Here is a 24,918-nt window from a genome sequence, read left to right on the forward strand (position 1 = left end):
TTTTTTAAAATCTTTTTCACAGGAATGTTCATTAAGAGTGCAATTTTCAATAAAGTATTCAACTTTATTGTCTTGATTGTTAGCAAATGCACGAAACAGCCTCCGTCTAAATGTAAAAGCTGATAGCTGATACCAAATAAGTTATTTGGAAAATGGAAGATTGTTCCAACTCAATGATTATTCATTTCAGTAATCAGTAGATTAATTGACTATCAAAATAGTAATTTGTTGCAGCCCTAATGCAAACATTTGACCTATTAGAAGCCACTGCCCATGCGAAATCTCTTCTGTTTTGCAAATGGTTAGGGATGCGCACTTGTAATTTAAAGATTGCTGGTTCGAATCCCCAACAAGCAAGGTACCACCCTGGGTGCTGAATTAGCTGCCCCCTGCTATGTCATGATGTCACATATGGGTTAAATGCAGAGGCCGCATTTCGTTGTTGTGCCTAGTGTGGTATGGTGTGTCAACAATGATCACTGATCACCCAATTCTAATTTTCTAAATTCTAATTCACTTCCTCCTATGATGTCTTGATCAGCTGTTTGGCCTATGATGCAATTTTGAGCTTCAAGTTATGCCTAACTAATGATAAAAAGCATTAACAATCAATATCAAACTAATACACACATGAAAAAGCACACACAAAAGCAATAAACATGTAATAATAATTAATGAGCACTCTACCTGTATTGAGGTGAGCTGATGGCATATTGAAAGTGTCAGGTGAGGAGGAGGAGGAGGGATGGAGGGTTTATTGTTTGGAAAGGGAGACGTGTCTTGATCCGTACAAGTTTTAGCAGGTCTGATTTGTTTTGTCGTGTTCCAAGTTTTCAGTCGAGTTGCAGCTAGATTTTTCTCGACTGACCTTTTCGAGGTCCGAATTGTTAGAGTTGAGCGTGTTTCGACCCATGCAAGTTTTAGCAGGAACAGTTGAGATTGACATTGACAAAAGAACCTTTTCTGTATCCTTTTATGTTAATGGGCTCTCTAATGTGTTTGATTTAGTGTTATCAGGGAATGTGTAGTTTTATGTTCATGATCATGTTTAAATTTTGCTTTTCTCTTTAATGTTGGTTCATTTAATATGAATTGTCCAGATTTCTCTCCATTTTGCTCCCTTAGTCATTTGAGTTTTGTTGTGATTTATTGTATGAGTCAAATTTTTATTTCTGGTAATTTATATATTTTTTTAATAATTCCAGCTTAATTATATCAGTTTCTCTTTTCTTTATCAGATTAAGTTCCTTTTGTAACATAACCAACAAATCTCACTTTTTTTTATGACTGCGAAATTGTTTATATATACATTTTTAATGTCCGTAAAAACCATACTCGATATATTCCTAACATTGTAATATGCAAACCAGCAGAGAAGAGGGATCAGTCCTACCTCATTAAGATCCCTAGTGTGATTTGATTATGATACACGGCTATAAACTTAGAAGCTTGTTTGGAATAGAAAACCTTGATGGTGTTGCTACTTATTCATTGTTCACTACTGGCTCAAGGGTGGAGTAGTGTGTACCTTGAAAGTTAAGAAAAAAAGGCAAGGACAAAACAATAGAATGACTGATCATTCCACTGTAACCTCAGGGTCAAATTGAGAACTTTTTATTGTTGAGTGATTGTCTGTTAATTGTAAATGGGTTGTTTTACTTTATTTTTTGTTTACTAAACAGGCAAGCTGAGGCGCTGAAGGCTGACATGACAGGTATGTTCTTCTGTAATTTTTCTAAAGTTTTATAGGTAATATACTTTATACTATCAAGGGTTGGCCTGATCATTCCTTATTTGAACCTTCGCTTAAATGAAATTTTGAAGTTTAATATTTTCCATGGTTCTTTACTTTCCTTGAGACAGTTTGAGGAGATATATTAGGAGAGAAATAGACGCTCCTCTACTTAACTTTCAGACATACGAACGAAGAGGACTGTAAGTCCAAATTGTGTTCATTGGGCTCCCATTTCCTGTCCGCAACATCAAAATTTATTTCTGCGCGCCAATTCGGCCTAATATGACTTCTGGCCGCTACTCCCGCCGTGTAGTTGCGTACTCCAGGCATCCTAGTTCTGAGTACTTGCGTATGCCCTTAAAATGATGTTGAATAATGACTTATGTTCTTAAGTAGAGGAGCGTCTGTACTGCCTTTTGGAAAGGAGAGTGTCAGCAGTATCAAAGATTGTACTTTCTGTCATATATATATATATATATATACATACAATATACATGCATATATAAACCATGAAAACATACATCACATTGCACCAAAAATCTGTAGTATTAAAGAATTCCAGCTATACTCAGTCTGATTCACAGCCCCTGTTTTGCTCATTCACAAACTTTTTTTTGTGCTGCACATTATGCAGGATTAAATAACTTCATTTAGTGTGACACATTATATTTAAAAAGAATCTAATCAGCAGAACATTAGTCATCAATTGACCTGTTTCGAATCATTATTTGGTCCTTGCCTCTCATATGGCAGTCATTTTACTTTGATCTGCAGGGGCATCGTGTTATTAATTGCTTTTTATTATCAGTAATAACCTTATTGATACTTTTGTGTATTAAATATCTTAATTTAACAAGAGATTCCTATACCCTCCAGCATTGTGGAGCAGGCAGTTACACTCTTATGGTCACTAAAAGCTTATTTGCTACTGTTTCTCACAGGAGTAACACACTTTGCCAAGGAATAGGTTTCAGTTTCAGCATCATTAGAGCTCAGTAAGCTGTTGCTTGACTACCTGTGATATTGTAGTTAATGCTTGACAAATCAACTGGCAGTTATACATTTTTCAGTTGCTTTGCTCACCTATAAAGCACTAATGCTGAAAAGCATTTGTCTAATTATTAACTGTTTTAAAGTGTTTAAGTTTATTTTATTGTTTGCTAAAATGTTGGCTACACATTTGGAAATTGTTGAAATTATGCATACCATGACTCTTCCATATTGAAAAATTATTTTGGTTATATTGCAGAAGACTATGCTTTGTATTTGTTCTGTGTGTTCCTCAGAACTTCCGTTCTTTTTGTGTTCTTGGAACACTGTCAGTCAACACTTGCTACCCCGGTTTCTTCATTCCTAATATGTGAACTTAAATTTGTCCTTTCTCAATTTTTATTCTTTTTTTTTTCTGATTTATGGCAGATTCAAAATTGGGTCCAGCCGACATCTGGACATCTCGACAGGCTCTGCAAGATGTGTATCAGAAGATGCTGGTCACAGATCTGGAGTACGCTTTAGATAAAAAAGTGGAACAAGACCTGTAAGCTTTTTTAAAAATATGATAAAGCAGAATTTGTCTTCCTTTCGTGCATATAGTGATGTTTTATTTGCACAGAGTTTTTAAACTAATAATAGCTGATCAAAGCCTCTATAAATGTCGTAAGCCTAATCTATCACCATTTTTTGTGAAGTGCCATCTTATTTTCTGCAATATAATTCATACAGGCCACTCATCCATCAAGCAATCCTTTTCCCCCCAATCTGTTCTGTTTTTTCAGGTGGAATCATGCATTTAAGAATCAAATAACAACCCTACAAAGTCAAGCCAAGAACAGAGGCAACCCAAACCGGAGTGAAGTACAGGCCAACTTATCCCTGTTTCTTGAGGCAGCTAGTGGATTCTACACGCAAGTAAGTCCTGAAACCCTGTACATCCTTAATTGTTATTGTTCGTTGCTAACCTTGTGTAGCCTGTGCTTTAAAAGCGAGTCGTTTCAGAACTACTTGTTCCCTGGTTTCTTTGCAGCTTCTACAGGAACTGTGCACTGTCTTCAATGTGGATTTACCCTGTCGGGTGAAGTCGTCTCGACTTGGGATTATTAGCAATAAACAGAGCAACACCAGCGCCATTGTCAAACCCCAGCCAAGCTCTTGCTCCTACATCTGCCAGCATTGTCTTGTGCACCTTGGAGACATTGGTAAGGAAATGACTACTCTGTTGAGGAAAATGAATTGCACAGAGAAGACTGTGAAATAGATGGATGCCTGTGTTGATATTTTTTCCTAGCAGCTTTTTATTTGTCTTTCAAGCACGATATCGCAATCAAACCAGTCAGGCAGAGTCCTATTACAGACATGCAGCTCAACTTGTACCCTCAAATGGTAAGTGTAGAATTTTATTTTATTCGTATACCCAATCAATCCTTCTCAGTTATTGCCATTTTTTTTTTAAACTGTCAATCTCAAGGCTGGATTGGAGCTGACCAATCAAATTTACCAAGCTCTGCAATGTATGCAAATATTTTGGATTCCGTGGAGATTATATTGCGCAAAAGCAAGTGAATTGACGGCACTGCTTTGAGTCTGGTGGCATAACTTGTAGTCAACAACCACCAACTTATTTGACAGACTCTATTAGATAATATATAATAACCAGCTCTTTTTGGCTAAGAATTATTTTGGGTACTTTTTCAACTCATTTTTCGTTACAGAAAAATGTCAAATATCAGTGTTTTTTTTCCCCCCATCAAAATAGTTCAGTCAGTTCCAGGTACCTTTTTTCAGAGTTACAACTATTACATGTCTTTTTCCTTTAAGTTCTGTGTTGTGTATTTTTGTTGTTCTGTACTCTACATATCACATATTCACATAGGTAAGAAATTGTGTTTTGGGAGGGAACAGTCATTCATGCAACAGTGTGTTGTAATTGATATGCTGTGAACTGTAAAGCTTTTGCAGATATTCTTTTTGGAAAGAATGATCCATGAAGCCTTGTGGAGTTCTCTTGACGTGTCCCAGATGTAGTTGAGAATGATGGATGGCCGAGTTGGAGCATGACTGGTTTTTTTTTAGTATCTCAGAATTAAATTCCAAGTAATTTTATACAGCTTAATGTAAATTTCAGTCTCTGTTGAAATGGAAAATGAACAAACTAATAGTGTGCCTTAATAGATGAATCATGCAATGAGAAACACAGATTAGATATGTGAAACTTACTATGGGATTAAAGAACTCTCACTGTAGTTTAAATAAAGTTTACTTAAAGCAGGGTTCTCCAGTTCCAGTCCTGGAGGGCCACAGTCAGACACAGTCGGCAGATTTCCCTGTTCAGACGCAAAACCTGGCAGATAGTTGATTAAGATGTTTGAGCAGGGAAGTCTGTACTGGCTTCCGGCCCTCTCAGACCCGATTTGGGGAACCCTGCCCTAAAGGGTTCTTGTCCTTTGTCATATCTTTGCATTGCTTCACTTGGCCTCTAACCCCCTTCTATTTCACACAGGGCAGCCCTATAATCAGTTGGCTATACTTGCCTCCTCCAAAGGGGACCATTTGTCAACGATTTTCTACTACTGCAGGAGCATCGCGGTCAAATTCCCCTTTCCAGCTGCCTCAACCAACTTGCAGAAAGCCCTCTCCAAAGCCCTAGAAAGGTAGTATGGCGAGGTAACACTCGTTGCCCCATTTGCTCAAAGGTTTTACCCCAAGTGTTTATTATTTTGACCTTGCTCTACATCTGTCTAATCCGAGAGCATTTTGTCATAGGCATCATGATGTACTCTTATGTCCCTCCTAACTTTGCACAAGTTTAAATGTATATGGATTTTTTTGGCAATATTCTTCCCGTTTAATACTTCAGAATTTGACGATCAGTGTGGTCATTGTTGACACAACACAGGACACAATGCACAACAATGAAATGTGTCCTCTGCATTTAACCCATATGTGACATCGTGACATAGCAGGGGGTAGCTAATTCAGTACCTGGGCAGCAGTACTTGGGGACGGTACCTTGCTCAGGGTACCTCAGTGGTGCCTTGCTGGTCGGGGATTCGAACCAGCAATCTTTCAATTACAAGTTCGCTTCCCTAACCATTAAGAACACCACTGCTCAGAGTAAGTCATAAAAATCTAAAGAATTCCTGTCTGGTGAGTGAATACTTTCCCACCGTCTGTTCGAATGACATCAGATTGTTGAATGACAGAATAAGTCATGTAGCCTAATTGTGCTATTTTTACACCACAGTCCAAAGCCAGAATCTGTTACTCTAGGCAGGAAGTCAGAGTTCAGAATAGCTGTAAAGGTCGATGTTGATTTGGATCTTCCTTTTAACTACCTGACTGACTGCCATACTCTAACAGTATTGATTTTAACAGGGTTATTACAACTTTTTTATATGTCCAAAGCTTTTGAAAAAGAGCCATTGCTTAAGTGGATACCTCAATGAAGATCTTTCAGTGTCTACCCATGTAGATGAAGCCTTGTTTGACACCAAATAAGAAATATACCTTAAAAGAGAACTCAGCTGATACATCTTTATCTTGAGAAATCCATGCAGAGTTATCACTGAAATATTTGTGGATAATTTCATGTAAATTATATTGTGCATTTTTGGCTCACAGATGTGAAAAAGTATTAGGTACAAACTCATAAGCCTCATGTGTAGTAACTGTGGAATAGCTACTGACATAAGTCAAATGTGTAATCAATGGTAAACTACAGTGCATTTTAAGTTTCACTTTGATCTGAAAATATAATTGTATTAAATGTATAGGAATTGCCTATCATTGATGCCTTTCAGTTGCACTGAAATTTTAAAGTGACACTTCCAAATACTGAAAATTAAATATCTGGTCATTTGTCTCCCCCCACCATTTTAGCCGCGATGAGGTGAAAACCAAATGGAGCGTTTCTGATTTCATCAAAGCCTTCATCAAATTTCATGGCCACATCTACTTGAGTAGGAGCCTCGAGAAGCTCAGTGGCCTGAGGGAGAGGCTGGAAGATCAATTTCAGGTTCTTTTTTTTCTCTAAATGAAATCACATAATTTCAAATATTAATGGTACTTCTTTAGCTACTTAGCTGGTATTACTAACTAGTTTAGAAACGGAGGGTGCCGTTCCAATTAAGAAAATGAGATACAGTGCCGTACTACAAGAAGCAGTTCCCTGTACATGCCATAAAAGTAGATAATGTACCTCTGTGTTCCCATGTATATGAAAGTGTGATATCTAGGTTGCCTCTATAGTCCACAAACATTAGTTGAACAATCTTAATAAGGGACTACTTCACCAAACTGTACCATTCTACACGTTTTTTTTTTTTTTTTTTTTTTTGGGGGGGGGGGTGGGTGGCACATGTCATGAAATAAGTCCTTTTTATTTTTTTGCCCCTGCCCTCCAAATAGCCTCCTGAGTTTAGGTCTGGTTTATTTTGAATTGCAGTCCTGGTGTTGCATATAACAGTGTTTCTCAAATCGGTCTTCAGGGACCTCCAAACGTTTTTTTTTGCTTCAAAAAGGACCAATTTCAGAAACACTGGCATATAGGATACGATTAAAAAAAATACCACCAAAAGGTCCATTTGCTGTTTTGTACCTTATTTAGAATATTTACGTAGTTTTAGAAATCATACTTTTTGTCCATCCATGCTAATTCAGAATTTCTGTTCATGCTGCTGAATAAATGAAATGGTTTCACGCTGTTGGGCAAACAACTAGTAGTTCAGCTTTGGTAGTCTTCATATTTCCTTAATGGGTAACACTTTATTTGACTGGGCACAAATAATGTACTGTGCTATTAGTTATGTATTAACTAACAACAAACTTAGTTTGTTAGTCTTAGTTACATACTGATCTCATGTTAATTCATCATTAATGAATTGTGACGCATCTTTTATCTCAAGCAGTTACTATGTTTCTTACCATATCTGTTAATTCTGTAACCCTTTATGAACTGCTGAAGGTACTACTGAAACAGCAAGTCATGAATAACAGAAGTTAAATGCCGATCTCATATCTGTTTGTCATTAATGATTTGTGACATATCTTAAGTAGCAACTATATTTGTTCATGATTTGTACTTCAGTAGTAACTGAGTTATTACCAAATATTTGTGCCCCATCAAGTAATGTGTTACCTCTTAATGTGTAATGTGATATGTTTTTGTCTTTTGATACCTTTTTAATTTGGGTGTCAGCATATGGATTAACACTCAGGAATGACAGTACATTATAAAAACAGCATGTGTCGCTGACCTGTTCCGATTTGTTTCTCAAATTGCCCAAAATGATGACACCATCTGTAAACTTAAAGCATTTGAGTAGCCTTGAGAACATAGTTTCATAGAATTACAGTAACACTTGTTTTCCCCCTGATTGTTGTGGTAGACGTTGATTCTTCAGAAAGCATTCAGCTCTCAGCAGCTCGTCCACATCACGGTCATTAATCTGTTTGGCCTCCATCACCTGAGGGACTATGGCAGTGAGGCAGATGAGCAGAACTTCAGCCCTGATGAGCAGATCAGCTGGGTCCAGCTCCTCGCACTCTTCAGTATGTACCCTGCTTTTTTAGAAGAATGTTCCTTTTCTGCTGTTGTTGAGTTATCGCCCTATTTGTGCTTGAACTCTGAAGACTGCTTTTCCACCTCACCAGGTTCGGTGCATATAGTTTAAGTACTTCAAGGTGTTGAGTTTTCACTGGCGTAACCGTTTTCACCGGCACCGAATGACATCACAACGTGAGGCGGGGTATTTTGAATTGCAAATGCAATTCCTGCGTCGCTAGTAAGAGATTAAGAACAGGCTGTTTTCAATTCTGAACGGATATTTTTTTTTTGGGGGGGGGGGGGTGGGTGGCACATGTCATGAAATAAGTGCCTTTTTATTTTTTTGCCCCTGCCCTCCAAATAGCCTCCTGAGTTTATAGCGCAAATAGCCTCATTTCATTATAGCGCATGGAGTTTGTTTTGCTAAAACATCTTTACTCTATCATAGAAAGAAAACCTTCACTAGTTTTGCAGTTTTTACTTATTATTCCTTTTATAGATTATCTAATATATGTTTAAAAATCAGTTTAAAGTTTAACTCTGCTTCTTTTGCATGAGTGCTGCATGCATTCTCTGATCCAATCATAATCATTTTCATCGTTGCGGTTAAAATTTTCTGAGAATTATATGCCGAACTTCTTTTTGCTTTATAAAAAACCCAATATTTATTATAACAAAATCATATTGCAAAGACAGCATGCTATATGCTATATACACTATATGCATGCTGTTCTAGTATATCAAACACTTTTTAAATTTCTTGTCCTGCAGTTGTGAGCTTTTTGTTGTATCTGTTCTTCTGACCAGATCGCATTTTTGTTTATTGTTGGTCTCTGAGATCCACGGCACCTTGAAAACGGTTATGAATTCCTTTTCAGTGGCAGGCTATTTGCATAACCAATTGACAAAGAAAGCTTTTCAAGTCCCCTCCATACCAAAGAAGTACCCCAGTTGGTTTGGCACTTCTGGTACTGGTACTCGACCAATGGAAAAGGGAAAGTACCAAAAGTACTGTTACAAAAGTATTGTACTTGGTACAGTGTAATAGTGCCCCTAGGGTTTAGCTGAAGCTGGATGAAACACAATTAGTTATGGAAGTCCTGATCCTCATTTTTGGTACCTTGATCCGATCCATTCAGTATTTATATCTACTGAGTCCCCACCTGATCTTTTAAATTTTCTTTTTAAATATTTACAGGGTTCCCGCGGGGTCTTAAAAAGTCTAAAATTCATAAAGTTAAATTTAAGGCCTTAAAATGTCTTAAAAATGCCCAGATTTTCATCCTAGGTCTTAAATTTAATTTACCCAAGTCTTAAAATTCTTACCTCCGTTCATTCCCAAAAAGCGTTGTACGCAGAAAATAAAATAGTAAAACGCTGTAAAACTAATCTGTTGGTTGTGTTTTCTGGTCTGCACTGGTGTCTGCATGGTAATAAATCTACAAATACCATTGTGTGATCACTGCAGCTAGGCAAACAAACAACAGTTTGAGAAGGGTCTGGCTGCAGAACGTGCACTTTCAGCCACTGACCTCAGGTGCACGCTCAGCCACAACAGGAAGTGCAGGGGAATCAAGCGCTAACTTAGTTCTTGAGGCCAATATGAACGGTACTATCTGTATTACTGAATGATATAGTTACAAGTTTATTTCATGCTATACATTATTGCAATGTAAATGTTTTGATGTAGTGCGTTAGTAACTTTTTTCTCTGACTGGAGTGAAGTTTCAGCTAAAAGGCAACTACTAGCCAGTTGGCTCACGTTATCTTATAAAATAAACACATTTCTACTTTTACAGAGCTTTTCATGGAGTTACCTTGTGAATGTCTTAGTTTCCAGCATATAGTTTTTAGTTGTTCGTTAGGTCTTGAGGAGAACGTTTCTCGGTCTCCTTATGGTAAGGCAAGGCAAGTTTTTGTTATCACACACAGGGGTTATTTAATGTGCTTTATAAAAACAAGATTTTAAAAAGTTACACCAAGACAAAAAAAAGCAAAATAGAGATGAAAAAAACTTATTTGAATAAAAGTGCAGTATGTCCTGCCCCGCTCGTCCGCTCCTCCCGTGTCCCACACCCCCTTGTTAACCCCATGTGGAACCCCCGTGTTTATCAGCTGTTTCTAGTTGTTTTCATTAGTCTAATGTATTTAAGTCTGCGTTAGATATGTTTTCCCCAGTCCGGTCATTGACGTCCGTCTTGCGCTTCTTCGATGTTCCTGTTTTGTCTCCCTTCTAATAAACCCTCGTTCACCCGATCTACATTCCAGACCCTCAGCGATAGGTGAAAATCCGCGATATTGAAAGACCATATACATAAACTTTTTTTTATAGTTTAAGCCTTTAAATACCACTCCTACATGCTTTAAACACATGTGAACTTATTAAAACGCACTTTGTAAACACATATGATATGTGGATGTTGGGCTAAGCATATGAGTGGCATAAAATATGAGAATTTCTGGTATCATTCGAATGTCTAAAAAGGTCTTAAAAAGGTCTTAAATTTAACTTACTGAAACCTGCAAGAACCCTTTATTTAAATATACATGCACATACAGTAAGAGTTAGGGGTGTTACAGTACAAAAAAATCACAGTTTGGTATGTACCTTGGTTTTGAAGTCACGGTTTTGGTACAGCGGGGGTAAAAGAAACAAAATATAAATTGCTTTTCTTTATTAAACAGTGGTTTTCTGAACAAAGAAAGACTGTCTTTCTTAAATAAAAAGTCTGTCAATACTGCTGCAACCGACTTATAAAAAAAATCGAATTAACTTAAAAGTAAATCAAAATAAATATCCTCTCAAGTAAATAAAAATAAAATTAATTTCCGTTAAGGTGTACCTGATCTGTACTGTATTCACATTAGCAGCTTTCAGCTTCATATTAGAACTGTGCAACACAAATATTATCTAAAAAAATACAGAGCATGGTGCAGCAGTATACTTCCTGAAGATGTTTTTACAAGTGCCTGATTGGGTTTGTATCAAAGGATGTTTTTGCTACCTCCTCTGAAAAGGATGCCATTGCAAACATTTCAGGTAGCCGTTGGTTTATTTAGATTTTCCAGTTTAAAGAATTTCCACATGGCTGACAGTTTGTAGTTTCAAGCCATGTGCCTCAGGCTTACTGTGACTGTGACCTTACTATCTGCACAAGTGATGTAAATTATGTAGACATGAGAAATGAAATATATAGGGCTTTGGTAGCCAATACCGATTAATAAAAAAAAAAATCCTGAATCGACCTTAATTCCAATCTTTGATGTTGGCTCAGTACATCCCTGCAATCAGTCTCTCTTCTGAATTTAACCTTCAGCTAGCTTTGTCTGTCTTCATGGATTGAGGCTATAAACCATTTTGCATCCATCCCTCTCCCACTATCACATAGGATTTGCCTGGTGCCTATCGCCAGAAGCACAAGGCAGAGGACTCCCATAATGACATCTTACTCCATTACAAGCCTCATGCGTAAACATTACGGACAATTTAATTGGACTGTCGCAGGAAAGTCATGCACCCGTGGGGTGAAGATTCAAATTCTACATTCTACAATCCTGTGGGTGTGAGGGTACCAAGTAACCCACTGAGCCAGTCCCTAAGGATTATCTGAATGTGTGGTGTGGGATGATAGGCCTTATTATTTAAAATAGGGGTTTTCAGAAGAGCTGGAGGGCCCTTACCATTCGGCTAATACGTGATCATCAAGGACCCAGGGGATCCCCCTTTTAATGTTTGCAGTGAAGTGTCAACTAGCTATTAATACCGAAAAACGAAACACACTCTGTGATCCTTCTCCGTGGACCCCCAGGTTGATTTACAATAAAGGAGCATGAGCATCAGGTGTGAAGATTATTATTTTGATTCCAAACAAACTGATGAAGTTATTTCCATGCTCACAAGTTCTACATTGAAGAAACAACCCCAACTTGCAAGCTAAAGTCAGAGGATTCAGGTTTAGACAACTACAGTGGTAACTGCTTTTAGTTATCACGTCTGTCTGGTTGAAATAGATCGCTTAAAGCGGATGATCGTTATAACTTTTTTTTTTTCCTTTTTCTTTATGTCTCAGGCAGATTACCATCTGACATTCATATATTTATTACGTGAATATAAGCTAATAGAATGGACAGCATTGCTATTGTCAGAATTTTGACTCTTTCAAAATACAGTACAGCTGTTTCAAGCGGTCTTCAAATTACAGTACTGTACAAATTAAATTACCGAACTATGAATAATTCAAATGCGCTATAATACTGAAGCACCGGCGGTATCGGCATGTCCCGGCATGCCTCGCGAGCGTGTGTATATAGCCCCGTGTATGTCTTGTTTATAGCCTGTATTTGTATTTTTTAGTGTAAGTTCTTGTGTTGTGTATACGGTTATCCTGTGTGCCTTTAACTGTGGTTGTACTCGGTCCTTGCCCGATCCTCACTTCTTAGTCATTGTGTAATTACCCACCATGTGTGCCTTACAGTCCTTAGTGTAACTTCCCCCTGTTTCCCTGTCATTCATGGCTTCGCTGCCAAACTCGCTCTCACCCACATGTGTGTCTGTGTGTCATAGAGAGCAAGATGGGGGTATGTGAGAAGAGACTGTGCTGCTTGCTGTGATTTCATAATTAAAATTTATTCCATTTGATTAAAAATAGTTCTAGCTTAGTGTTTATCAGGTTGCTGAGTATTTTATAATGCTTGAATTTTGCATAGAAATACTTGGATTGGTGGGACTGTGGCTTAGCGGCTGGAACTGTTACATCACCCCAGCTGTCGGATGTTCTCCACGTTGCATGGCTTTCCTCTGGCTCCTCGTTTAACTGCCGTTTTGTCTCTAATTGGGGGATCAGCTTAATCGCGGGAACCAGGCCGTACCGACCCGTACTGCAGAGGCACTAGTTGCAGTGCAATTCCTGCTTGCTTCAATTTTCCACTGCAGAAGGGTCGGCTCAGTAAAGACGTTTCCAGGTTTGGAGAGTGACAGTGACATAAAACCAAAGAGACGCTTGTTTACTGTTCACACGATGTACATCCGAATTTACTGTGTGCTAATTTCTGCTAGCACATTTGTAAAAATCACTGTTATGTTAGCATCGAACGCTAGCGGAATTATTAGAAGCTTATGTAAATATGCATTACAAATTCATTCCGTTCAGCCATTCTTAAGTACTTTTTCAAATAGTTAGTAGGAAATTTCAAGTTCTCATGAATGCATCAGTAAATTGCAATGCTATCAATCATACATATCAAAACAGATCTTTGTCTTCATGCATTTCGACCAATCAATGGTGGTGAGTGACACAACCAGTTTGGTTTAGTCACGCTTTAGGATCTGCTAGTAAGTAGGACTATGTCAGCATGGTTATGGATTGGGTATAGCTCACGTAATTTACAATGGAAAGCTGTTTCTTCACAGTTTGGCATGGGTACGGCACAGTTCTTGGTGGTAGTGGAAAAGCTCCATAAGTTGCCCAATGTGTGTGCACTTTTACTGGCATCCCATCGTAAGTAAGTCTTGTGTATCGATGGACAGATGGACATCTAAGCTTCCCTAAACTTGTTGATTCTTTTTAATATATAAATTTAACCTCAAATCATGTCCAGGGTATTGGTAGTTACCGTGGTACCTCAGTTCTCAAACTCATTAGAACTCGAATTTCTTAAAAGTCGAACCAACCATTTTGAAAAAAAATTACAAATTACTGTTTTGATAAATGTGCTTAGATGTGTTTAGTACAGTATATGCTATTGTTTTATCCAGTTCATTTTGTTTAAATGCTAAAAAAAAAACACATTTAGGGGTAATTTTTTGTGGCCGGGAACCAATTAATTGGTTTTCCATTATTTCTTATGGGGAAAATTCGATCACAACTTGAACTTTTTAGGATTCGATCCGGAGTTCTGAACGGATTAAGTTTGAGTTCTGAGGTACCACTGTATTTTAAATCTGGCCTTTAGATTGAGGGGTATCACTGAAAGGTGAGCAAAAATATATAACGCCACAAATGAACAGGGGTGGTTTCCACACTCAGTTAAATGGGCTGCTGTAATTAAAGTTTAATTGATTAGCAAAGCTTTTCATAATCACACTCAAATGTGAATCTAGTCAGTTTTGAGAAGTAAGGAGTATTTTCTGGCATGTGTGGATATAGTGTTTTGTTTGAGTTTATTTCATTTATTTTAGATGTCGAATGAGAACATGTTAACCTATTCTGTGAAATGAGTTACTTTGTCATTTGGCATTTTTGTCACATTAGGCTAGTTCAGCTGGTAATTTCTACATTATTGAATGTAAAATAATTCCTTTATCAAAGTCTGGAGCCAGACCAAATTTGTATCCGGATAATGTGAAAAGTTTTCACAGACAAGTTTTTCATACTCCAGTCCTATAGGTGGCAGTAAAGTATAAAATACACAATTTGAAGAAAACCTTAATACACAGTCAGAGACTTAGACACAATGCCTGTCTGACCTGGCATTCTGTACTGTGTGCACACAATGACCAAATACTTAAAACTCTGAACACTTCTTTGTAATTCATTTACATTGTCTGATTTTATACTAACCAAAAAACCCAGATGCATGAAATTCTTCACTTTAGAAAAAGTATTGATAATGGTTGCAACTTGTGTATAAGCAAGTTAGACTAATTCATTTGGTAACGCTTTACATTAAGTTCATCTTCATAATGCATTCATTATGCATTCATAGAACATTCAGTGCACCTTCATAATGCATTCATAGAACATTCATAAGCAGCATGCAAGTACACCTTAACATCCTAACATCCCTTAACAGCTTTAATATACATTAATAACAAACATTACATGATTATACAATTATAATGTGTGTTGTTATTACATAATATTTGTTATTAATGTATACTAAAGCTGTTAAGGGATGTTAGGATGTTAAGGTATACATACATGATGTTTATGAATGTTTTATCAATAGTTAATGAATACATTATGAAGGTGTACTGAAAGTTTTATGAATGCAATATAAAAGCATTATGAAGGTGCAGTTAATGTAAAGCATTATCATTCATTTTATACTTTAATGATATTGATACTTTACTGTGCAGTGAATTGAGATTTCATCTACAGTTCAACAGTTGTAATCTAAGGTTAGGATAAGAAACCATTTGCTCTAGCTTAAAAATAATTTCTACAAAATAGTTAAGCATTAGTGTAGGAAGATTTTGCTGTGAAGTTTGAGATCTGTTCTCCTGCTTTGGAAAAATCTGAAGCACCAGGGGGATATGCCCTAGTTCAGTGATTCTCAACCCATAGGTCACGACCCCAATTTGAGTCGCAATCGCAGCAAGTTCAGAAAGGGTGCCAAGCAGAGTTGGAAATGTAAGCATTTTAAATACAGCAAGCTTCTGTGCTGATCCACGATCAGATTTCCCAGCCCCAATCCTAGAATTAACCTATGTAAACAGATCTTGGGTCTGCACATGCTTAGTGCAAAACTAGTGAACACTCAACCAATCCAACAAGATAAACCACAGATGCTTAAATGAAAATTCAGATTTGTGCTATAGGCATCGATTTGTAATGTGGGTTAGAAAATGGAAAGCCATGTTGAAAAGCGATTTTATTTTTTTCTGTGACAAATGTGCAGAGTGCATTGCGTGCTTAATCATAGCATTAATTTAAACCTATACTTGATATAGGGTCGCAATACAAATAAGTTTGAGAGCCACCGTCCTAGTTTTAACCATAACATTGATAGAGGTTCAATTTTCAGGTAACACAAGGAGGTTAAAAAAGCAGTGTGTTGGTGCCTTACACACGTCACTCAGTCCTTTTGGTAATAATTTCTGGCCGTCTTTGTTTTCAGCCTTTATTCCTGTTGTGTTATGAGTGGTGTTCCTAAAATTGTTAAACTTGTGAATGTAAATTTAAAATTCTTTGCCTGCAAACTGCTGAAGCATCATTCTGCATGTGCCTGCTGCTTCCCCCCCTCCGCCCTAGTGTCCTTCCTGGGCGTCATGTGCAGCAGGGCAGTACTGAATAAGAACAGTGTGGAGATTCTGGGCGAGTGCCCTCTCCCAGCTATCAAGGTGTCCCTGGATTGGCTCAAACTGCGGCCCAGAGTGTTTAACGAGAGCCCTGTGGACAAGAAGCAGTAGTGAGTATTTTGTCCTTGTGTCACCTCTGAAGTCCTGTTACCTGTGTCACTCTCTCCATGCATTTGTTTGCAAACTTTTCAAATGCTCTTTATTGTTTACTGTCCAGGTTGTGTTAATGTACTGCGTCTTTGGCCTGGAACTTAATTTCCCTCTATTGTACGAGAACATAAAGGTTATGTTATAGGAAAAGAATGCAAAATAGCATTGGTTTCTGAATTACTTAAAATTCACCAAATATTATTCAGAAACTTTGAATTTGAAGTCCACTTCTTGAGTGGATTCCATGCATTCCAGGTAATACTTGCTATTTCATATATGAGATGATATTTTGGTAGGTGAATACAAGATTTTTTCCCCGTTTTTACCAACATCAGTATTTCTCATTATACTACAGTATTTGGTCGTGGCTGGTTGCAATACTGAACAGTTTTCAGCCAAAGGAAGATGATGTCTCCTGTCCGTCAGGTATGTTTCAATATGTGTTGCTTTTGGTTAGTATATAGATTATTAAAGTATAAACATCTGGGAACTAATCATAATGAGCAGCCTTTACAGTCCTGTAATTAGTGCATAAAATATAGCTAATAATGGTTAATACCAGTAGATAACTGTAGTTTACTGTAGTGTCTGTTGGCTATGTAAAGAACACAGGGTTCCATCTTGTCAATGCTATTTGGAACAAACAGCTTGGTCATTGTTGTTTTTTTTGCATACACTTACCATCAAAAGGTAATGCATTTGTGATAAATATAGATAAATAGTGTTCCAACCTCAGACTATTCTCGTTTAACCAAACTGCACTGCGTAAAGTGTGTGGTTTGACAGCCATAAGCACGTTGTCCCTGTGGTTTGACAGTCATAAGCATGTTCTACCTGCCCTTTCTTTAGTCTTACCGCTTCCAGAGGAGTTTGAGCTGCAGGGGTTCTTGGCTCTCAGGCCGGCTCTACGGTATGCAGTTTATATTCAAACCATTTCTGCCTTTCTCATGTTTGTATGCTGAGTGCTGATGTATATGTCTGCCTTGGTCTTATGGCCTTTTTCTGAATCTAGAGCCCTGGATTTTTCGAAAGGGCACCAATCCATCAATGGAGACAAAGGTCTGCCCAGCCGGGCTCGTCACCAGAGGCTTATCAACCTCGGCAAGTGGGTGGCAGACAACCAGCCCGGGTAAAACGGCCGCACTTTCCTCTGCCAGCTTAAAATCACATCGCTAAGAGAATGAGTCCTCAAAGTGTTCTCTGTATTGATGATCTAGATGCCATCTTTGGTGTGTTTCATTATGTTGTTGAATAATAATAATAATAATAATAATAATAATAATAATAATAGGAAAGTAAAAATTGTTAGAGTTAGTAGCAGAGCTGTGTGTTTTCCAGTTTCTGGTTTCATGTTTTTGAGAAATTGTAGAGGTTGGAGGGTGTGTGTGGGGCAAGGATGTTTCTCAGTCTGGTCATTGTGCACAGACGGTCCACGTGTTTGCTCCCTCCCTACTTCCTGCCAGACAGTCCACATTTTTTCTCCCTACCCGGAGCTGGTAGGAAGCAAAAATGTGGCCTCTTTATGGGTCCCCGAGGACCAAATTGGGAAGCAGATTGGGTAAGGAGTGTTGGGGCTGTCCGGGGATTATTTTCATTCCAATAGCATTTTTTAGTCTCAAGACTAGGACTGGTCATCATACAAAAAACACAGCTAGAATTAAACCCTGCAAAGCTGTTTTCTCCTGTTGAACCAAAATGACTAGTGAGCTGTAATGTGTAAAATGCTGCCTGGCAGAATGTAGTTCTATCACTGTTGTCAACACATTGCATGGGCTATTTTTGGGACACAGTACCCATTATGGCCCTTGCTGAAAACAGGAATGGCTCCACAGCCAATTTTGGCTCATTGCTTTTCTGGTGAAAAGCTTCATACGGACTAGGCCTGGTTTTGCTCTGACTTACTAGTGGACAAATTCGGGGGACTTCAGATGGATCTGTCTTTTCTTTATGCTTAATAGCTTGTGCAGCAATGGTCTGTTCCCAACACTATTGAGTTTGTGGTTGGAATTTTAACATCTATCTCTTCTTCCTTTAGGTTGATCCAGTACCAAATCAATGAAGGCCTGATCCTGTTTTTGACCGATGTCCCGGAAATGGTCATCCAGGAGCCACAGGAGAAAGATGGTCCAGTGCTCCAGGAGTCTTCCAACAGCGAGCCGGTGTCTCATGAAGACGGCCCTGCGCTTAAGCCTGTTCTGTCCATGGGCAGGAGCCCTGGCACAGAGTGCAGTGAAAGGCCCGTGGTGACTTTCAAAGAGAACATCAAGCCCAGGGACCCTAGCCGAGAGACGGCCCGAGGTCACCACCAGAAGGAGGTAGTGAAGGAGCGAAGGGATTACGGCAAAGGCAATGGTACCCCGAACAAGAATGAGCAGAAGAAAGACAAGCGAAAGAATGAAGCAAAGAAAAACAACCATGAGAAGCCTTCAGATGCTGGGAAGCAGGTTGGGAGCCTGTCCTTTTATTCCAGCTTTTTGGTTCCTGCTGCTTGTACATTTTCTCTGTGTTCCTTTATTTGCATTTTAGGCTCAGATGAGTTGTGTGAAGCTGTTTTACCTTTTATAGCACATAGGTGCTCAGACAGGACAGGAAATTGTTTTTGAGAAAGTATTATTATTGTTGGTTATTATCATTATTATTATTATTATTATTATTATTATTATTATTCATACATACATACATACATTGTTTCCTAACAATCATTATCCCTTTCCCTTTCATCTGTGTGTTTGTAGGTAAAAAGCCAGCCAGAGATCACAAAGACACCAGTGTCCGAGTTCCGGAAGACTCCAGTAACGCAGACACAGACAACCACCTCCTCCCAATTCATTCCCATCCATCACCCTGGGGCATTCCCTCCTCTTCCCAGCAGACAAGGTACAACAACTTGCTTTTCGCCGACTACTGGTTAATGGTAACAATCCTCCTCACACTGTCCTTTCATAACTAGTGAGTCTGTTCCGAAATTCTGCCTCATTCCACATTCTGAAAAATACTGAATCATAAGTGCCTCACTAGGCAAACCAAGATGCACCTCGTGGTGAGCAACCATGTATGATTCCCACTGAATTACGGTAGCTGGTGGAGGCGCAAATAATTCTGGGTCTAGGAAGGTTGTGCATCAAAGCCTTTATCCGGATTCATGGTTTCATAGGTGTTTAAAAGGAAATTAAAAAAAGTCCAGCCACAATTCTTAGATCTCTGCTTTTATATGAATAATTTAGCACTGCTAAGAGACCCTCTGATCACATTTTTATTGACACAGGGGTTTTCACGTCTGTAAAATTTTTTAATCAATGCTAAAGCAATTTCTGTGCATTGGTGCATGAGTACCGTTAATCATTGTTTTAAATAGTTTTAAATTGTAAATAATTGTTTTAAATTGTTTTAAAAAGTGTCATTGTTTTAAATAAAATCACAGACTTGGCTCTTTCACTGCGACCCTCCAACCCCCCCCCCCCCCCATCATTGCAGGCTTCCCCCCTCCAGCCTATGTCATCCCCCCTCCCGTGGCGTTCTCCATGAGCCCAGGCTTCACCTTCTCCACTGGGGTGTCAGTACCAGGCCCGTTCCTGCAGGCCGCCTCCCACGCTCAGAGTGGCAACCAGATGCCGGCCGGGAAGCCATCGCACATCCCCTACAGTCAGCAGCGGCCCTCCGGTCCAGGAGCTCTCAGCCAGAGCCCCCAGCAGCAGCAAGGCCAGCAGCCACAGGGCCAGCCCCAGGCGCAGCAGCAGCAGCAGTCGCCTACTAAACCCATATCGGCCCAGCAGGGCAAGAGCCCCCCTCACCATCCCACAGTGCAGCAGGTATATTTGTGGCTCACCCCAGCTGCTGGGCCATTCACGCCCTCTAGAGGGCACCGAATCCCATCCATCAGTCTTTTTTCTTTTTCTTTTCTTTTATACATTGCTGAGACCAGATTTCCCTGTTTTTCCCTTGTCTTCCTCAGCATATTATATTATATTAAATCAGTTTAGCTTTGTTTTTGAGCATCATAGTACAATTTTATTTTTTAATTCAGTTTTACAATTCCTCAGTAGATTTCAGCGACCAAGTGGGGGCGGGGTGATGGCTGTTTTGCCCTTCTCTTGTATTCACCTACGAAAATCAATCTCAGATATGAAATAGCAAGTTCCCCTCCCATAGAGCATAATCATTAAAAAATAAAAGGGTCCATTGAAAGCGCCCCAAAGAACCACCCGAAACACAAAGAAGCGTACATTATGCCCAGGAATGGTTGTGGAATGTATAAAAACGTTGTTTTAGATGTATGTCTTTACTATATCTCTTCAGAAGTCAAATATCTGAAAAAAGTTAAAAACAAAATAGAGAGAGAGAACGTTCTATTATAGCGGTACCTTTTTCAGTGTTTGATAAATATGTTTGTGATGGCTTTTAACAGTCACATATCTATACATAAAATCACAGTTCTCCATTAGTGACATCCATCCATTTTTTTCCAACCCGCCTATCCTTCCGGGTCGCGGGGGGTCCGGAGCCCTCCCAGAAGTTATGGGCGCATATTAGGGATGTAACGGTATCAAAACTTCACGGTACCTCGGTATACCTCGGTATGAATGGCACGGTACGGTATTTATTGAATCATTTACAGGAAAAACAAAACTAATGAAGAGACTTGAAAAAAATGCCAGAAGTGTTTATTAAACAGTTTACATGAACACTGAACATATCAATGGCATACAAATTAGCCATCTATCTGTAAACTTTGAAACAGGAACTTAAATTTTTCAATTTTAATAACAAAAAATTAAACCATGTAAAAAAATATAAAGTTTCAATTTAGTATTTCCATCTCTTTTCCTTCGCCGCTACTAGCAGCACCCGCCATTTCCGCATTACTGGATCTGTAGCGACAACAGACCGCAAAGGATGATGACCACGCCTGGGCTGATGGGAATTGTAGTTCCCGCTACCTCCCGTTCGCTCCATTCGCCTGAGCAAACATTTCTCAGAAGACCTATCGTTTTATAGAGTCATGCGACCACGGTAGTATCGAAAAAATTTGCTATTGCGGTACGACGGTATTTACAATACCGTTACATCCCTAGCGCATATATATATAAATAAATATATACATATATATGTATATACAGTAAAACTGGTCTAAGTCACCGGCTTGTAACTCGTCAATGTGCACAAGTCGACGCTCAAGTAAAAGTCACGATTTTTCCTAATGATGTTTCCTTTAAAAGTCCTTGTGTAAATCGCCGCTTGTAAGTCGTCAAATTCCCTTAGTCATCACCTAAATCCCGAAGAACACAAATGAATGGATATTCCTACCTGTAAGTCGACACCCCAATCGCTGCATTCCCACCGCCTGCTTGTCACCACAGCAATGTAGAAACGGGGAATCCCCACCGATCGCACTATATATATAAAATTTCCCAGCACTTGTCTCAGTCATCTTGTAGCAGTTTCCATCTGTTCATCAAGTAGCAAAGTAGCAGACTCGTAACTATTGGCTGCAGCCGGCCATTTACACAACCTCTCATCCCGAAGTGGTCACAAGTTTAAAAATATTTCAAAGGGTCAACGGGAGAAGGTGGGGGGGACTGTAGGAGGGGCAGTTGTGGTTACAGAAACATACTTTAGGTGCATTTTAACTCTTGTGGTTGCTGGCATATACCTTTACCTTTATTATAATATACCTTTATATGTCTGTCTGTCCATTCTGAACCAGTACATCCAGGTTTCAGAGCCATCTGGCCAGCTGTGGAACCAGCACCAGCTGCAGCCGTCCTTCCGGAAGATGCAGATACCTGTCAAGCAGCCATTCTTCATGCCAGCCCAGGACCCCCTGAAGCTCTTCGAGAATCCACTGCAGCCAGTCCCCCTGCAGCCTCCACAGCCCAGCAGTTTGGACAAGAAGATGACGTTTCCCGATCCTGTCAAGGATTTCTACTGGGAATCTGCCTACCGCATGACAGACAACCAGCCAATGATGAGCCATCAGGTGGCTGGTGATCGGCCAGTCAAACGCCAGGCAGGCGTCTTCTGCCCCGACCCGGACAGCGGATCCCGAATACCATCTTTTGAGGTATGACATTCTGGTATTATACAATTCGACCCCAATAAATTTTCAAACGGTGGCCCAAGGTGTTGAGCAGCTTGTCACAGGAATCACATGTTGCTGCCCTTCTGATAGATATCCATTGTTGTTTCGAGAGAAAAGCCTTATCTTACCACTCAACTGATATGAACAGAAAATGTACTAGCCAGAGGCTTCAATGAGGCATAAATCTCTCCCTGTTAATTCCTGTCCTCTTTGTGCTTTGCAAGTAACCCTTTTTTTGCCAAAGCAACTATTATCTTTCATCCCCTTCTCTTAACTTCTTCCGGTCTCCTTTTCTTGGACAGCTGAATTTTTTGTGATTGCACATTATTTATACAGCGAAAGCAGAGGCTGCATATGACAGGAGGCCAGTTAGCGTATCACGATTGTTAAGATAGGGTTGGTGGAGTTTTGTCTAGCGCTATTTTAAGTGAATCACTTTACTTTTAAACGGGTTTCCAGTAGTTTGTGTGTTGAGTTAAATTTGTCACGAGTTAATCTTGTTTGTACTTTCGGAGGTACAGTCAGTGATGTGATATTTTGTCCCTGGTCACACATGTCAGCCATCTTGTTCCTCTCCTTCCCATTAGGAACATCCAAAGTATTTATGATGACTTGTCAAATTTTAATCATTTTGTCCAAAGCATTACAATTAATGATGCACCAATAAGGAAAAGTGTGGCCAATACCAATAGCCGATTACAGTGGTACCTCAGTTCTCGAACTCATTAGAACTTATTAATTATTTTAATATTTATAATAAACCATTAATACATTTAATTATAATATTGCCGTGCCGAGCGGGGACGGAACGGAGACAAAGGCGCAGACGTCAGGGTATCGGGGAAAATTATGGGGAAAATTCGATGAGAACTCTAACTTTATAGGATTCGATCCGGAGTTCTGAACGGATTAACTTCGAGTTATGAGGTACCACTGTACTTTGAAAGCATTGTTTAGGAGGTTCTGATTAAGTCATTTTAAAGGAACCACTCCACCCAAATAAATTTTAAAAGTAAACGCTTTACAAAAATGTGAAAAATTATCTATCTATCTCCATAAACCCTGATTTCAGGAGTGTGACAAAACGCATTTTCTTATGAACAACTTAACAAAATAAACCTAAAACAGCGTAATAAGAGAGCATTTGTACCACGAATAGAAACCCATCTTTACACAACTATCAATGAATGGTTTACTGTTTTAAATGGACTTAAGTGGATTGTTGACAGTGAGACAAATATAATCAGTGTGAACATATATAAAAATCAAACCCCAGGTAACTAACTGCAAACTTTTACTGAATATGTCATTCCTGAACACTAAGAACAGTTTCTAGTTGCATCTCATTTCTAATTTATTTATCATTATTTATTATTATTTTTTTGCATCGTCATATAACGGTCATATGATTCAGATTATGCCATATACTCTTCATCTGCGATAATTTACTATAAATTTAAGGCAAAACAGCCTTAAAAATTATTGCTGTATGGTCATTTATTTGCCAAAAAACTGCTGGGTCGCTAGCAACTGGAACATTGTAAAGTGACTGTATTATTATGCAGTCGTGAAAAAATTAGAACACCCCATTAAATATTTAATTCTTTTATAAGAATTGTTAAAATTTCAAATTACAGTGGTACCTCGGTTCTCAAACTCACTAGAACTCGAATTTCTTGAAAGTCGAACAAACCAGTTTGACCTAGAACTCGATCTGAATATCAGAAGTTGAACCATGAACACTGACCTAATATAAATTGTACGCGCCAGGAAATGAGTCATACTACAATGCAATTCTTACTTGAATGCCTTTTTCACAGACTGGACGATTAACCAAATAAAGCAGCGCAACATTACAGTAACTAACAATAAATAAACCACTAACTTACATGTACTATTAGAGCATTTATGTCATTTATTTAAACTTTATTTTACCAGGTAAATTAACTGAAAAACAGTTCTCGCGGCTTTACGTGATATTCGGGAGAAATAGCAGATTACGCATCGGAACTGCCTGGGATACAAACGTCATACGTGTAACTAAACTTCAGCCAATAAGGGCAAAGGTGTGTCGTCACGGAGGCGGTTCCAGTTTGTGCAGCCGGGTGAGAGGTCGCAATGCATCTAACCGCAATGCATTGCGTCAGGATCAGAATCCGTTGCTTTAAGCCAGCACTGTAAGCAAGTCGAACGCACCCAATGACCGGACTGGGGAAACAAACTGAAACGCGGACTTAATACAGAGGACTAATGACAATAACCAGAAACAGCTGATCACATGGGGATCCCACACAAGGTTAATGAGGGGGGAATGTGGCACACGGAAAGGAGCGGACGATCGGGGCAGGACAGGGGTAATGTTGGGATAAGATCTTTATCGTTTTGGAAGCCAT

General features: G+C 39.0%; 1 protein-coding gene across 2 annotated transcripts in view; it reads left to right on the forward strand.

Annotated features, from left to right (window-relative positions):
• Positions 1–24,918, forward strand: part of smg7 (SMG7 nonsense mediated mRNA decay factor) — a 52,999-nt gene that overhangs the window by 7,894 nt on the left and 20,187 nt on the right. For both annotated transcript variants that reach the window (XM_023818827.2, XM_023818828.2), the window contains 16 exons: positions 1,683–1,714; positions 3,155–3,272; positions 3,511–3,643; positions 3,759–3,930; positions 4,043–4,114; positions 5,232–5,382; positions 6,611–6,746; positions 8,119–8,281; positions 16,250–16,406; positions 16,802–16,872; positions 17,296–17,356; positions 17,459–17,575; positions 18,482–18,890; positions 19,182–19,323; positions 19,921–20,255; positions 22,151–22,507. In XM_023818827.2, coding sequence (XP_023674595.1) covers positions 1,683–1,714; positions 3,155–3,272; positions 3,511–3,643; positions 3,759–3,930; positions 4,043–4,114; positions 5,232–5,382; positions 6,611–6,746; positions 8,119–8,281; positions 16,250–16,406; positions 16,802–16,872; positions 17,296–17,356; positions 17,459–17,575; positions 18,482–18,890; positions 19,182–19,323; positions 19,921–20,255; positions 22,151–22,507 — 2,626 coding nt within the window. The remainder of the gene's footprint in view (positions 1–1,682; positions 1,715–3,154; positions 3,273–3,510; positions 3,644–3,758; positions 3,931–4,042; positions 4,115–5,231; positions 5,383–6,610; positions 6,747–8,118; positions 8,282–16,249; positions 16,407–16,801; positions 16,873–17,295; positions 17,357–17,458; positions 17,576–18,481; positions 18,891–19,181; positions 19,324–19,920; positions 20,256–22,150; positions 22,508–24,918) is intronic.

The sequence above is a fragment of the Paramormyrops kingsleyae genome, chromosome 21 (genome assembly GCF_048594095.1).
Source record: "Paramormyrops kingsleyae isolate MSU_618 chromosome 21, PKINGS_0.4, whole genome shotgun sequence".
NCBI lineage: Eukaryota > Metazoa > Chordata > Actinopteri > Osteoglossiformes > Mormyridae > Paramormyrops > Paramormyrops kingsleyae.